This window comes from Sus scrofa, chromosome 13, assembly GCF_000003025.6.
Source record: "Sus scrofa isolate TJ Tabasco breed Duroc chromosome 13, Sscrofa11.1, whole genome shotgun sequence".
Classification (NCBI taxonomy): Eukaryota; Metazoa; Chordata; class Mammalia; order Artiodactyla; family Suidae; genus Sus; species Sus scrofa.
In genome coordinates, this window is record NC_010455.5 from 32,084,175 (window position 1) to 32,100,777 (window position 16,603).

Genomic DNA, 16,603 nt, shown 5'->3' on the forward strand with positions numbered 1-16,603 from the left:
TTTGGAGATGCATGGATTTTATTTTTTAATTTTATTTTTGTCTTTTTAGAGCTGTACCTGCAGCATATGGAGGTTCCCAGGCTAGTGGTGGAATTGGAGCTACAGCTGCTGGTCTGCACCACAGCCACAGCCATGTGGGATCCAAGCCACATCTGCGACCTCCACCACAGCTCATGGCAACAGTTGGATCCTTAACCCACTGAGCAAGGCCAGGGATTGAACCTGCATCCCCATGGATGCTAGTCAGATTCAGTTCCGCTGAGCCATGATGGGAAAGAGATGCATGGGTTTTAGAACGTTCAGGTTAGCACCTCTTCTTTCAGTCTGATTAGTGAGAACCCAAGACACTGGATACTGTTGGCTTCAGGGCTGCAGGTCCAAGTTGAATGCCTGACCAGTAGCCAGTGCGCCAGGATCCCGAGGAGCCAGAATCTGCAGAGGGGAAGGCAGGTATAGGTTGGAAAGATTTGGCTCTTTTTTTGTCATGGCTTCTCCCAAATGTCTATAAAGCTGTAGGTGGACCCCCAGTGAAATAATTTGTTTCAGTAACCAAAATACAGCCACCAGTTCTGCTCTTCCATCTCCCAGTTTGAGATTGAGCATTTTCTTTAATGTTTGTTATTTATGTTACATTATTAATACGTTATATAATGTTACTTGGCATAGTTGAAATAAGTGTATATTTTCTAAAACTGGCTGTGTGAGAGCCTTGGCCAAGAGTGGCCTGGGTTTATTCCTTAGGAAATGTCTGACAACAGAACTGTGGCTGTTGGGGTCAGCAGAGTAGGAAGTGAGCCAGGCAGGGGAGCTAGAGGAGGTGGGGGCCCTCGTCTGTTTTCTCTGTTATAAAGTGCTCTTACGTAGCTGGAACAGACTTGAAAAAGCACTGGGGCTGCTTACTCATCTCTCCTGATGGAACACACAGGGCTGGGTACACACAGGCCTAACTGGCTGGCAATTCAGGCATATCCCATGGGCCTAGCTAGCCACTTGGCACCCACCTCTGGAGCGTCTCTTAGTCTCTCTTGGTCCTGTTTAGTCTTTTCTAGGTGGCGTCTGCTTGGTTGACTTAGTCAGAGCTCCATACTAGACCCTCCTGTTCTCCTTTGTCTGCCTGCACTCTTCCAGGTGTAGTCATTGGGATGGAGTGGGATTAAGAGAAATACCCTTGGGAGGCTGGAGACCTGGGTCCACATACTGACTCACCTGCTCTGGCTCTCAGGACTGTAGTTTCTACCCCACATCTATAAAACATCTCATGTTTCCCTTGACTTCTCCATTTGGCCTTACATCTTGGCCTCACATTTTTTGCAAAACAAGAGCATTCAGCCTTTGCTTTATATGTTTTTTTTTTTTTTTTTTTTTTTTTTTGTCTTTTGTTGTTGTTGTTATTGTTGTTGTTTGGGCCGCTCCCTCGGCATATGGAGGTTCCCAGGCTAGGGGTTGAATCGGAGCTGTAGCCACCGGCCTACACCAGAGCCACAGCAACGCGGGATCTGAGCCGCGTCTGCAACCTACACCACAGCTCACGGCAACGCCGGATCGTTAACCCACTGAGCAAGGGCAGGGACCGAACCCGCAACCTCATGGTTCCTAGTCGGATTCGTTAACTACTGCGCCACGACGGGAACTCCTTTATATGTTTATATGTGGATATGGAAGTTTTTGTATTTAATATAATTGAACTGAAAAAAATTTAAAGCATAGGTTTTTCAGTCAAAGCAGTTGTAGTAAGTGTTTTTTTAGCTAAAAAAGATTGTAAAGGAAGAAGAGAACATATTTAGTATTTTTCATGGATTTAAAGACAGGCACCCATGTTTATAGTCATTTTACCGTTTCAGATGTTAGCTGTGTTTGCAGTGAATGGTGAGTGACAGGATGGAGGATTCTTGGTGGTGCATTAATTAGATGGTTGTGCACCCTAGAGTTGATGGAATGTGGTGTCACAAAAGAAACACTGTTCATAGACCCTCAGTGAACTCAACGGCTCAAAGAGCAAGTACTGAAGGACAACTCCTCATAATGTCATGTCTTCTTATGGCTTTTTGCTGCAGATAGGAAATCTGTTTTTTTTGGGCAGTAAATATCTGGTCCCCGATAAAGTTGATAGAATGGCATGCCACCTGGACACCTGGATCCTGGCTGGGAAAATTAGGTAAAAAGTTCAGGGTTTCCTCCTCAATCACTCAGGCACCTGGCTCTTGGCAAGAGGAACCAGAGCCCCTGGGGAACCCAGTAGGCATAGCTCTGGCCTTCCTGCCACAGAGAAGGCCATTCCTGTCCCTCTGCTGATAAGCAGTGACCATAAAGGATAGTTCCTGGGCTGGGGCTGGCAGTAAGACATGCCCTCTATTGACCAGTGTCTCTGGACTTGATGGACAGGACAGTGGAGCTGAGAGTGCCTTCAGGCAGACTAGGGTCCCCACCTTTCTTGCTTTGGGCGCAGGAATGGGTGTTTCCTGAAAGTGAGAGTAGTCATAGATGGGGCCTGAGCAAGAGACAAGTCTTGTTTCCCTGTTGTCAGCTGATGGTGGAAGTTTTTATGGCTGCATTCCCTTAGAAGCTTTATATATTACCAGTCATGCCGCTGTGGAAAAGGACTTCCACCCTGAAATAAGTCTGCAGGGTGCTATTGGGTGGAAAAGGGGATGAGCTCCCAAGGCCTGCCTCTGTGCATCGGCTTTCTGAGGGAAGAGGTGAGCTCTGTCAGTTTCCCAGGCTTAGTTGCCTACAGAATTCTCTTTCAGAGATACTGGAGCTTCTTGTAATGCCTTTGATAAACAGTCTTCTTAGAATAAATGTTTCCATTCCTCTACTCTGGGCATTGCAGTTTTTCTTGAGGTTTGAAAAGCAGGATTAATTAAGACATTAGATACAGCTAACCAAAAGTGCCCCACTAAACTTGAATGTAACGGGGTGGTTATAAAATGAGTCATTTGGGAGCATTGAATTGTCTGTGCACCCAGACCTGTGTGTATTTCCACTTCTGGGCAGGGAAGACACTCTAGGCCAGGCATGTGACTTAATAAGCAAAGTTGTGGTGTCTGCGGAGGGCAGGGGAGAAGTCTGAGGCGAGGTCGGAAGGGGGTGCTGAGGGATGAGGCACTTGAGCTTGATTCTGCAGGCAGAGTGGATGAGTGGGTGGCAGGGCCTGTCATTGGTGTAAAAGCCAGTAACATTCTTGAGCTCCATGGCATCAGTTCTCTGGGGTGAGGCTTGTGTTTGAGTGCCAGCACTGCTGTCTCCCCACTGTGTGCTTGAGTGAATCATTTGCCTTCCATGCTAGCCCTGGCACCCCCAGTCTTTTATGACAGGCAAATGAATTTCAGGACAGAGGGCTTGGTTCCTTCAACAGGAATTCTGGAGTGTGCTCCAGGCCTGTCACACAGTTCAGGCTAGGCTAGTGGTTAACTGTTGTGAATCTTTTCAGGTTATGCAGTGATAGTAGCACTTAATTCACGTTAACATCTCTTACAGGTGTCAGCAGCAGGGAAGGAAGCCTTACCATCCTGGCTGCACTGGGACCCCCAGAGCCACACCCTGGAGGGTCTCCCTCTTGACACTGATAAGGGTGTGCATTACATTTCGGTGAGTGCTGCACGGCTGGGAGCCAACGGGAGCCACGTCCCCCAGACTTCAAGTGTGTTCTCTATCGAGGTCTACCCTGAAGACCACAGTGAGCCACAGTCTGTGCGAGCAGCGTCACCAGATCCGGGCGAGGTGGTGTCATCTGTCTGTGCTGCTGATGAGCCTGTGACTGTCCTGACAGTAATTCTGGATGCTGACCTCACCAAGATGATCCCAAAGCAAAGGCTCGACCTTCTGCAGAGAATGCAGAGCTTCTCAGAAGTGGAGCTTCACAATATGAAGTTAGTGCCAGTGGTGAACAACAGACTCTTTGACATGTCAGCCTTCATGGCTGGCCCGGGAAATGCGAAAAAAGTGATAGAGAATGGGGCCCTGCTCTCCTGGAAGCTAGGCTGCTCCCTGAACCAGAATAGTGTGCCTGACATTCATGGTGTGGAGGTCCCTGCCAGGGAGGGTGCTATGTCTGCCCAGCTTGGCTACCCTGTGGTGGGTTGGCACATTGCCAACAAGAAGCCCCCTCTCCCAAAACGCATCCGGAGGCAGATCCATGCCACACCCACACCTGTCACTGCCATTGGGCCCCCAACCACAGCCATCCAGGAGCCACCTTCCAGGATTGTTCCCACCCCCACATCTCCAGCCATTGCTCCTCCAACTGAGACCATGGCTCCCCCAGTTAGGGATCCTGTTCCTGGGAAGCCCACAGTCACCATTCGGACTCGAGGTGCCATTTTTCAGACCCCAACTCTCGGCCCCATTCAGCCCACTCGGGTGTCAGAAGCAGGCACCACAGTCCCTGGCCATATCCGCCCAACAATGACCATTCCTGGCTACTTGGAGCCCACGGCGGTTGCTACCCCTCCTACACCTACCACCAAGAAACCACGAGTATCCACACCCAAACCAGCCACACCTTCTACTGACTCTTCAACCACCACAACTCGAAGGCCGACCAAGAAGCCGCGGACACCCCGACCGGTGCCTCGGGTCACCACCAAAGCACCCATCACCAGATTGGAAACCGCCTCCCCGCCTACTCGCATCCGCACCACTACCAGTGGGCTGCCCCGTGGAGAGCCCAACCAGCGCCCAGAGCTTAAGAACCACATTGATAGGGTAGATGCCTGGGTTGGCACCTACTTTGAGGTGAAGATCCCGTCAGACACTTTCTATGACAATGAGGACACCACCACTGATAAGCTGAAGCTGACCTTGAAGCTTCGGGAGCAGCAGTTGGTAGGTGAGAAGTCTTGGGTACAGTTCAACAGCAATAGCCAGCTCATGTATGGCCTCCCCGACAGCAGCCACGTGGGCAAGCACGAGTATTTTATGCATGCCACAGACAAGGGGGGCCTGTCAGCTGTGGATGCCTTCGAGATCCATGTCCACAGGCGCCCTCAAGGGGACAGAGCTCCTGCACGATTCACAGCCAAGTTTGTGGGTGACCCAGCACCAGTAGTGAATGACATCCACAAGAAGATTGCTCTGGTGAAGAAGCTGGCCTTCGCCTTTGGGGACCGCAACTGCAGCACCATCACTCTGCAGAACATCACCCGGGGCTCCATTGTGGTGGAATGGACCAACAACACCCTGCCCCTGGAGCCCTGCCCCAAGGAGCAGATCACAGGGCTGAGCCGGAGGATTGCTGAGGATGATGGCAAACCTCGGGCTGCCTTCTCCAATGCCTTGGAGCCTGACTTCAAGGCCATGAGCATTGCTGTGACAGGCTCTGGCAGCTGTCGGCATCTACAGTTTGTCCCCGTGGCGCCACCCAAGAGGGTGCCCTCAGAGGCACCACCCACAGAGGTGCCAGATAGGGACCCTGAGAAGAGCAGCGAGGATGATGTCTACCTGCACACTGTCATCCCAGCCGTGGTGGTTGCAGCCATCCTGCTCATTGCTGGTATCATTGCCATGATCTGCTATCGTAAGAAGCGGAAGGGCAAGCTCACCCTTGAGGACCAGGCCACCTTCATCAAGAAGGGGGTGCCGATCATCTTTGCAGATGAGCTGGATGACTCCAAGCCCCCACCCTCCTCCAGCATGCCACTTATCCTGCAGGAGGAAAAAGCTCCCCTCCCCCCTCCTGAGTACCCCAACCAGAGCGTGCCCGAGACCACTCCTCTGAACCAGGACACCGTGGGAGAGTACACACCTCTGCGGGATGAGGATCCCAATGCACCTCCCTACCAGCCCCCGCCTCCCTTCACAGCCCCCATGGAGGGCAAGGGCTCCCGTCCTAAGAACATGACCCCATACCGGTCGCCCCCTCCCTACGTCCCCCCTTAACCCACAAGCGCCTGGGTGGAGGCAGGGGTAGGGCAGGGCCCTGGAGACAACATGGTGTTGTCTGTGGAGACCGGTGGCCTGCAGACCATTGCCTACCAGGAGCCGACACCTGATCTAGCACACACTGACACACACAGGGCCTGGACAAGCCCGCCCTCTCTGGTCCTCCTAAACCCCAAAGCAACTGGAGAAACTTTGGGGACATTTTTACTTTTATTTTTTGCCTAACAGCTTTTTGTTTGTTCATAGAAAATTCTTCGCTGCGTTTTTGATGGCTGGCTCTGAAAGCACCATTTGGAGTAGAGGTAGATGGAGGGAGCGAGGAACCGTGAATGAACTTGCAGGCAGTGCTGGGTGGCCTCCCGGCTCTCTGCGTTTTGCCTTTAACACTAACTGTACTGTTTTTTCTATTCACGTGTGTCTAGCTGCAGGATGTAACATGGAAAACAGTAGCTAAAGATTAAATTCAAAGGACTTTCAGAAGTTAAGATTAAGTTTTTACATTTAATCTGCTGTTTACCTAAACTTGTATGTATAATTTTTGGGTGGGTATGGGAAATTGCTTTGCTAAAAATAAGCTCCCAGGGTGTTTCAAACTTAGAGAAGACCAAGGGGACAGTATTTTTTATCAAAGGAATCCTATTTTTTCACACTACGTAAACTTGGTTGCTCTGATACCCCAGAGCCTGACTGGAGGCCTCCTGGCCCTGGCTCAGGGGCCAGGGCCCTGGTGCTGGGCTTGCTGTCCCACTGTTGCCAGGGGCTGAAAGCTAGAGGGGCCTCTCAGGCCATGGACATCCACACCCCCACCCCATGCATGCACGGCCCACCACCAAGGGGTCTTCATTTCCATGGAAAAGGGACTCCAAGAGGCAGTGGTGGCCGTAGCCTCCAACCTAGGTGCTCCAGGGTGGGCCAGCTGCTCATGGGGGTGCCTGGGGAGGTCGAAGGACTCGACCACATCAACCTGTTTTCTTTTACCCTTCTGTGTGGTCCCCCCCACCCCATCCTAAATGGAATATCATGATTTTTGAAACACTCAGTGGGGGACATTTTGGTGAAGATGCAATATTTTTATGTCATGTGATGCTCTTTCCTCACTTGACCTTGGCCACTTTGTCCCAATAGTCCACAGCCCCACCCTGACCACCCCACACCTCTTCTCTGGCGCTCTAGTCCCAGGCCTGAATGGCTGGGAAAGGTCTGGTGGCTAGGGAGGAATGCCAGCAATATAGTTCATAGTAAAAATCTGTGGGCTCTCAAAGCTAATTTTTTACTAAAGTTTTTATACAGCCTCAAATTGTTTTATTAAAAAAAAAGATTAAAAATGGTGATGCTTACAGCAGTTTGTACAAGCTCTTAGTGTTGATTCCATGGAACTGACGGCTTTGCTCTTTGCGATTCCACCCCCCACCCCCACTTCTTTCCTAATGGTTTAAACTTCGGAATTACACTGGGGCTTCTTTTGCCTTTTTTAGCAGAACATCCGTCCATCCATCTGCATCTCTGTCCCATGACTCAGGGGCACCCACTCTGCTTTGATTCTCCTCCTTTGGAAGAAACCATTTTGAGCATGACTTTTCTTGATGTCTGAATAGTTATTTTGGGTACCTTTTAGGGAGGAATGCCTTTTGCAATAATGTATCCCTTCCATAATCTGTAGGTGGGTGGGTGGACCCAGGCTCCCTTTGCACGCCAAGCAGCCACTTCTAAGCCATATTGACTGTTTTGCAGAAGATTTGAGTGTGCTGCCTCAGGAGGAGAGGGACGGTCAGAGTGGAGAGGTCTCTACCCTGCCCTTCTTTGGAGGGGGTTCCCCCTTGCTCCTCTCCCACAGGGCCTCTCTCCTGCCTGGATCTCCAGTAGGGGGAGCAGTGCCCTGGTGTGGGGAGCCTGTACAGGAGGGCTCGGGGGGGCTTGTGCCTCCAAGTCCTGATCCAAGCCAGAGTTTCCCTAATGCCCCAGAGTCAGGAGCACAAGCAGGGTCTGACCTGGTCAGATTGTGTTTGATGACCTCCTCAAAAGATAAACAATTCCCAGTGTTCCAGGTGAGGGCTTTGAAAGGCCTTCCAAATAGCTCCGTTGCCCTTAGCAACCCCAGCATTGGGCACTGCCACGCAGAGAAGTGGCTGGCCCAGAATGGCCTGTTACCATAGCAACAGGAGGCGATGGGGCAGTGAACAGAATAACAGCAACAATGCCCTTGCAGGCAGCCTCCTCCCCTGATCGCCCAGCTGGCAATGGTCATTGGACTCTGTGAGACAGAGAGCCAATCTCACATTCAAGTGTTCACCAACCACTGACGTGTTTTTATTTCCTTCTATATGATTTTAAGATGTGTTTTCTGCGTTCTGTATAGAAACATATCGAACTAAATAAAAGCAGTGTCTTTATTACAATGCCATTGCCTCCAAGCATCTATTACCCTGGCTCCTACACGACATGAGTATAGGGTGGGACTAGAGTCCATGGGACAGAGGGAAAGGGGACCCAGCTAGGCCCACTCAGGTGGCCTTTGAGCAGCTGACCAGATAGTCTTCACAGCCTCACCATTTCTGTGCTTCTGGGAGGAATGTATGTGTGCAGCAGAAGCTCTGTCAAACAATGAGCTCTCCTTAGCACGTCTTCTGCCTGAGCCAGCTGAGACAGATCTCCTTGAGCTTCAGTTTCCTCGTCTATGATGGGGGAGAGGGATGGGCAGAAAATCCAGTGAGACTGGGTGGGAGGGGAGGATGGTGGGAGAGGTCTTGCTGAAGGTTGTCTGCTCCAGAGTGGGTTGACTCCTGCAGTTCCCAGACAGGGGTCCTTCATCTGGGCCCCCTGCACATGACCTTGGGTTAAGGCTGGCCCTCTCCCAAGCAGTCTAAAGGCAGGTTTGGCCCTTGCCTTGGAGTGGGGAGAAGGGGAGAATGGTTTCTGGCCAGGCTATTCTGCCTTCTTTGGGCCTATAGATTCTGGGGGCCTGCCCCTAAGTACCCTGCCTGGGACAGAAAGACCAGCTGGGTAGGCTTAGCATGACTTAGTGCCCAGGAAGGGGCAGGTTGTCCTGGGACACTACCCAGGGTGCCGGAGGCAGGGGATGCAGCAGCTGTGTTTTCAGAGGCAGGATTGGGGCCATTGGTCACAGAACAACTGATGCCTCTAACGGGCCTCACTCCCACCCCCACAGAGTCTTCACCATCTCTACCTATAGCCCCCAGGCTGCTGCTCTGCCCACAATTTAAGACCCAGAGCTGAGAGATTGGTCCTGTACTGCAGATAAAACTGAATCCCAGAGTGGGGAGTTGAAGGTCAAACAATTACTTGTGGCATACAATACTGATAAATACCAGGAAAAGCTGTCCTCAGTACAGAGTTAAGGGACACATACCTCATACCTCACCCCCTAGACCTAGCAGCAGGAGCCTGGGATATGACCCTGCCCTTTGCTTTCTTGGCCTCAAGAAGTTGTTTAATACCTAATCTGAAGCCATGGGTTATGAGTGGATTCACTGTCCTGTACTCTAGTAAAGGGATTTCTGGTTTCAGCAGAGAATATATGGTCAGTAGAATAGGAAGAAGCCACAAGGGCCTCTGGCCTCTGCCCTGCCCTACTCTTCTTTGGGAATATCTGACATTTGGCCTGGCAGACCCCTGACCTGCAGCACTCCTGCCAGGTCTCTGTGACCTCTCCTTGTAGGAGGCAGATAGGGAATGTCTACTCAGATTTTTCAAGCTAGAGAGGGCAGTGTAGGAAAGGGGCAGAAACAATGGGACACAGTGGAGAAGGGGAGAGGGAGCTGTCAGACCCACAGAAATATGCATTCGCCTGTGCTTCTGACCCAGAACAAATTCCCATGAACCTTTTGGCCTGGCTTCCCCATCTGTGAAGTGGGGACAGCACTGGTCTCCAAGGGATTCTGAGGAACCCTAGGGACTACGGGATGGAATCAGGATAACAAGTCACCCCCAACACATCTGCCTGTAAAAGGGACAAGAGAAGCCAAGGAGGCTAGAGGATTCCTCTGTCTCTCCTGGTATAAAGGCATTGCCTTGGGCCAAGATCCTTGGGCCAGGACGATGGCCAGGGAATATTGGGGTGTCTAGGAGCTCCTGGCTAGCCTCATCCTGTAGAATTATCATCACTTTGGTGGGAACTGGAGGCTCCACATGACTTACTTGCCTCTACTTGTTCCCAATAGGCAGAAAACCTCCTAGAACAGGCCCTTCCCTAGCTCCTCTGGAGCATGGAAGTCCCCACCCAGACATCAGTCTTTTGAGGGTGAGTTTTATTACTATATCTGAAAAATATAAATCAGCTTATGCTTTTAAGTTAAAGCTTCCTGCTTTGCTTACCCTTCTTGATCACCATCTTGAGGCAAGGTGACTGAAGTCCAGAGGGGGCAAGGTTCCAGGTACTATGGCCAGTGAGTGGCAGGTTCAATTCTAAAGAGTGACCCCATCACTATAGGTTTTTTGAGGGTGCTGTAAAATTTTGTGCATATTGTAGATTAGTAAAGAATTATTTGAAGCCCTCAGTGGGAGATGGGGCTACCATTTCCCATAATGGGACCCGGGCAGACCCAGAGAAGATAGGGCAAGAGATTCAAAGTGAAGGTTCCCATCTTCTGGGGCTGGGGTGCTCCTGCACCTGAGGACAGCCTCTGGAGCCCTCACTAGCCCCATTGTCCTCAGCTTTAGTGGAGGAGACCCTAGTGTCTCAGCTGGAGTGAAGTTGGTCTGTTTGTGTCCCTGTGGAGGGCTCCATATGGCCATAAGGTGCCCTTGTGTAGTTTCTGGGCAGTATTGGGGCAGCACTCAACCTTGGCTTGGCAGTGGTTCAGATGCGCCCCACTTGAGCCCTGCAGAAGGCCAATTGCCTGGCGCTCTGAGCCAAAGAGGGGTCAGTGCCTGCAGGCTTCCAGGAGGTGGCGCCAGAGGCCTGGGTAAGCCTGACAGCAACACGCAAGTCCTAACGTAGGCAGGATTAAGTAACTCAGCAGGTTTGGAGAGAGTCTGGGAGGTAGGAGAGGCTCGCCATGGAAGGGTGGAACCCCGCCTAGAGCAGAGCTGAGTTGGCCCTGGGAGTGGACCGAGGCCTGGAGTAGGACGGGGCCAAGTGGAACAGTGGGTAGAGCTAAAGCTGTTGGGCCAGCTGCCCAGAGCTGCTCAGAGTTAGGCTGAGGACAGGCGGTTTAACTGGACTGATCCTTCCTTGCTCAGCTACCCTGCACAGACTCTGAGGGCATCAAGATAGGTGTTGCTGGGGTTCGGAGGCTTTCTTTCCCCCCAGCAGTTCTTCGGAAAGAAGCTAGCAGGGAAAGGGGGAGGGGAGTCTGGGGCCCAGGCTTCCAGATGGCTTCCATTCCTGGGGCCTCACAGGCAAACATTGAATTCGGATGTCTGTAGGCGGAACGAATAAGGAAGGATCTTTCTTTTGCGCTGTTGCTTTAGCTTTAGTACGCCTCCAGGCTTTCTGTTGTTGAGGCCAGAGTCGGGGAGCTGCCCACAGTAGGGCTTGGTTTATAGGATGCTCCCTGAGTCTCCTCTTCCTCCAGCCTGAGAGCTCCTGAGGACATGCCCTAAAGCACTGCGGATCTGGGAGGGTCCTGGATGGAAACTAGGGGTTCCAGCTGCTGTGTCTCTAGGGGGAAGACACTTGGTGCTAGAAGTAGAGAGGGATGGGTTAGCAGATGACACTTTTAGTGTGAAGATGTCCTGAAGCCCAAGAAACACCTTGCCCAAAGCTGTCTCCACAGCCCTGGGCACACACTAGGACAGCAGGGGACATCCAGATAGCAGCTGGCTGGAACTCTCAGAACCAGAGCTGAGGATACTGTTGTCTTGTGTTCTCATGGTGTTGCAGCCTCAGGCTATAGTGGGCAAAGCACGGATTTGAGACTTGCCAAAAAAGGCTGGGAACTCTGGTCAGGCCAGCTCCTTTTTCAAGGATCACTCCCCACTTCTCTCAGCACTTCTTCTTTTTTTTTTTTTTTTTTTTTGCTTTTTCTAGAGCTGCTCCCACAGCATATGGAGGTTCCCAGGCTAGAGGTCCAATCGGAGCTGTAGCCACCGGCCTACGCCAGAGCCACAGCAACGTGGGATCTGAGCCGCGTCTGCAACCTACACCACAGGTCATGGCAATGCCAGATCCTTAACCCACTGAGCAAGGCCAGGGATCGAACCCGCAACCCCATGGTTCCTAGTCGGATTTGTTAGCCACTGAGCCACGACGGGAACTCCTCTCAGCACTTCTGTAACAAAAGTCTTGGGAGAGAAAGGTGAAGAAAGGGGCTGGCTCCAGCCCATGATGGCAGGGGTAGAGAGGTCCTGTTGGGAGGTGGCAACAGCTTGTCTCTGGGTGTGCCCTGGGGAGAGGACCAGCTTTGTCCTGGATGAACTCACCCTCAGGAAACATCTGCCTGATTGGGCTGGGAAAGGAGCTGGGCTTGGGGGATGCTGAAGGGAATGGAATCCTCCTCTTGTTTGAGAAGCACATGGTGTGTATGTGTCTAGTGCGAAGGCCAGCTCTGTATTCCTGTGTCCAGTATAGTGATTATAGTGCAAATGAGAGGCTGAAGAGGCATCCGCTGTGACCCCAACGGCTCTGACACAGCAGCCACTATGCCTCCCTCCCAAGGCTTGCCCTCGGTCTCAGGCAGCACAATCAGCTTACTCCTGGACCTCTAGTCTCCTCAGAGAAGCCTTGGGCCAGACAGGGCTAGAAGAGGAACACAGCCATCCTGAGTCCCAGGAAGATCCCTGGAGCAGATTTGGGGTTGGGGGAGGACTTGGTTTGAATGAGCAAAGATTTGGGGAGGGAGGGCTCCAGAGAAACACATGGCCTTTCTGCTATCTGGTGGCAAACGGAGGATGTCCTTTGTTTGGCCTTGCTAGAATTCCTCAGTCTACTCTGTCAGCTCATGGTCAGAAAAACCACCTGATGCCCAGACCATGCCTGCCAGCCAGAGGAGTTATTAATACACAACTAGCAGTGGTAACCCAGATTTGCTGTCCAACTGATACCCACTGCTACCCAGCCCAGAACCTGGGGAAACCTGAATGTGACTTCAGCCCTCACAGGCTGACCTGGTGATGCTTTGGCCACACACAGAGCTGCAGGTGATGACAGCGGTTGATGACAAGTGGTTCTGCATGGAGGGCCAGCAGTCAAGCCCTCCAGATTTAGGGCCTGCTTTGAGCAGAATGGGAGACAAAGGCCAGACTTGGAGATTACAATGTCAGTGAGGGTAGAAGAGAGTCAACAGTGTTGATTTCTGCTGCATCCTTAGGGCCTAGCATGATGCTGTCTATGTCCTAGGACTCAACAGTGCCAAATTTAACTTAAATTTAACCAAGTTGAATTTAACTGAATTGAAATCATCCGTCCTCATAGAGGTCTAAGGGACTGTGGACCATGGACCTTTCTACTTGCTATAGGGTTTTGTTTCACAGACCTGTTTTATTCTGTCCATCTTTCCTGGAAGGGAGGAGCTCTTCCAGTGGCTCCTGGAAGCTTCCTGGGTTTGCTCTCTCATAATCTATTCTGACCAGGACAAAGATGAAGCTCAGTAGACAGAGTGGTTATGTCCCATGGCCTAAAATCCCTGGTTGTAAAGGGTAATTCTCAGTAATGGGCATGTATTCGCAATAGTAGAGTCATAGAGGGGTCCAGAGATAGGTTTCCTTTTATTTTTTAAAATTTATTTTTATTTTTATTTTTCACTTTTTAGGGCTGCACCGCCAGCATATGGAGGTTCCCAGGCTTTGGGTCAGATTGAATCTGTAGCTGCTGGCCTATGCCACAGCCATAGCAATGCAGGATCTGAGCCATGTCTTCAACCTATACCACAGCTCACAGGAATGCTGGATCCTTAACCCATTGAGCAAGGCCAGGGATTGAACCTACATCCTCATGGATGCTAGTCAGATTCATTAACCACTGAGCCACAATGGGAACTCCCGAGGTAGGGTCCCCATTAAAAGACTTTCTTGAAGACATGTAGGGCTGAGTTTGATGGAGGGGCTGAACTAGCTGCCCTTTCCCATGAACTGTCCGAGTCATGTTTGAAGCTCTGTTGCCTGGAGTAGGACATGTGGGCTGGTTAGGAGAGGGCATTCAGACATGAATTTCCACCTGAGCCTGTTCCCCATTCCTGCCACACACCCCCACCTCCCCATCCATGGAACAGAGGTAGTTGGAGGGAACTCCACGGAAACTGGGATTCTGGTGGGAAGGATTGCAACAGGGATTGAGGTAGCATTTTTTTTTTATTTTCCCACTGTACAGCAAGGGGGTCAGGTTATCCTTACATGTATACATTACAATTACATTTTTTCCCCACCCTTTGTTCTGTGGCAACATGAGTATCTAGACAAAGTTCTCAATGCTATTCAGCAGGATCTCCTTGTAAATCTATTCTAAGTTGTGTCTGATAAGCCCAAGCTCCCGATCCCTCCCACTCTCTCCCCCTCCCATCAGGCAGCCACAAGTCTTTTCTCCAAGTCCATGATTTTCTTTTCTGAGGAGATGTTCATTTGTGCTGGATATTAGATTCCAGTTATAAGTGATATCATATGGTATTTGTCTTTGTCTTTCTGGCTCATTTCACTCAGGATGAGATTCTCTAGTTCCATCCATGCTGCTGCAAATGGCATTATGTCGTTCTTTTTTATGGCTGAGTAGTATTCCATTGTGTATATATACCACATCTTCCGAATCCAATCATCTGTCGATGGACATTTGGGTTGTTTCCATGTCCTGGCTATTGTGAATAGTGCTGCAATGAACATGTGGGTGCGTGTGTCTCTTTTAAGTAGAGTTTTGTCTGGATAGATGCCCAAGAGTGGGATTGCAGGGTCATATGGAAGTTCTATGTATAGATTTCTAAGGTATGTCCAAACTGTTCTCCATAGTGGCTGTACCAGTTTACATTCCCACCAACAGTGCAGGAGGGTTCCCTTTTCTCCACAGCCCCTCCAGCACTTGTTATTTGTGGATTTGTTAATGATGGCCATTCTGACTGGTGTGAGGTGGTATCCCATGGTAGTTTTGATTTGCATTTCTCTTATAATCAACGATGCTGAGCATTTTTTCATGTGTTTGCTGGCCAGCTGTATATCTTCTTTGGAGAAATGTCTATTCAGGTCTTTTGCCCATTTTTCCATTGATTGATTGGCTTTTTTGCTGTTGGGTTGTATAAGTTGCTTATATATTCTAGAGATTAAGCCCTTGTTGGTTGCATCATTTGAAACTATTTTCTCCCATTCTGTAAGTTGTTTTTTTGTTTTCTTTTGGGTTTCCTTTGCTGTGCAAAAGCTTTTCAGTTTGATGAGATCCCATGGGTTTATTTTTGCTCTAATTTCTATTGCTTTGGGAGACTGACCTGAGAAAATATTCATGATATTAACATCAGAGAGTGTTTTGCCTATGTTTTCTTCTAGGAGTTTGATGGTGTCCTGTCGTATATTTAAGTCTTTCAGCCATTTTGAGTTTATTTTTGTGCATGGTGTGAGGGTGTGTTCTAGTCTCATTGCTTTGCATGCAGCTGTCCAGGTTTCCCAGCAATGCTTGCTGAATAGACTTTCTTTTTCCCATTTTATGTTTTTGCCTTCCTTGTCAAAGATTAATTGACCATAGGTGTCAGGGTTTATTTCCGAGTTCTCTATTCTGTTCCATTGGTCTGTCTGTCTGTTTTGATACCAGTACCATACTGTTTTGATGACTGTGGCTTTGTAGTATTTCTTGAAGTCTGGGAGAGTGATGCCTCCTGCTTGGTTTTTGTTTCTCAGGATTGCTTTGGCGATTCTGGGTCTTTTGTGGTTCCATATAAATGTTTGGATTGTTTTTTCTAGTTCTGTGAAAAATGTCATGGGTAATTTGATAGGGATTGCATTGAATCTGTAGATTGCTTTGGGTAGTATGGCTATTTTTACAATATTGATTTTCCCAATCCAGGAACATGGAATATCTTTCCATTTCTTTACATCTTCTTTAATTTCCTTGATTAATGTTTTCTAGTTCTCGGCATATAAGTCCTTTACCTCCTTGGTCAGGTGTATTCCTGTGTATTTGATTTTTAGGGTGCAATTTTAAAAGGTATTGCATTTTTGTATTCCTTTTCTAATATTTCATTGTTAGTATACAGAAATGCTACTGATTTCTGAATGTTAATCTTTTTTTTTTTTTTTTTTTTTTTTTTGTCTTTTGTTGTTGCTACTTCTTGGGCCGCTCCCGCGGCATATGGAGGTTCCCAGGCTAGGGGTGGAATTGGAGCTGTAGCCACCGGCCTACGCCAGAGCCACAGCAACGCGGGATCCGAGCCGCATCTGCAACCTACACCACAGCTCACGGCAACGCCGGATCGTTAACCCACTGAGCAAGGGCAGGGACCGAACCCGCAACCTCATGGTTCCTAGTCGGATTCGTTAACCACTGCGCCACAATGGGAACTCCTGAATGTTAATCTTATATCCCGCTACTTTTTGCTGAATTTGTTGATCAGTTCAAGTAGTTTTTGGGTTGAGTCCTTAGGGTTTTCTAGGTATAGTATCATGTCATCTGCATACAGTGACAGTTTTATCTCTTCTCTTCCTATATGGATGCGTTTTATTTCTTTTGTTTGTCTAATTGCTGTGGCTAGGACTTCCAAAACTATGTTGAAGAGCAGCATTTTTTTTTTTTTAATGGCCATACCTGCAGCATATGGAAGTTCCCAGGCCGGGGGTTGAATTGGAGCTGCAGCTG

The 16,603-nt window shown here is 49.6% G+C and overlaps 1 protein-coding gene across 19 annotated transcripts in view; it reads left to right on the forward strand.

Annotated features, from left to right (window-relative positions):
• DAG1 (dystroglycan 1) overlaps positions 1–8,276 on the forward strand; it is a 64,432-nt gene extending 56,156 nt beyond the window's left edge. For all 19 annotated transcript variants that reach the window (XM_021068740.1, XM_021068743.1, XM_021068744.1 and 16 more), the window contains one exon: positions 3,478–8,276. In XM_021068740.1, coding sequence (XP_020924399.1) covers positions 3,478–5,877 — 2,400 coding nt within the window. In that variant the 3' untranslated portion in view covers positions 5,878–8,276. The remainder of the gene's footprint in view (positions 1–3,477) is intronic.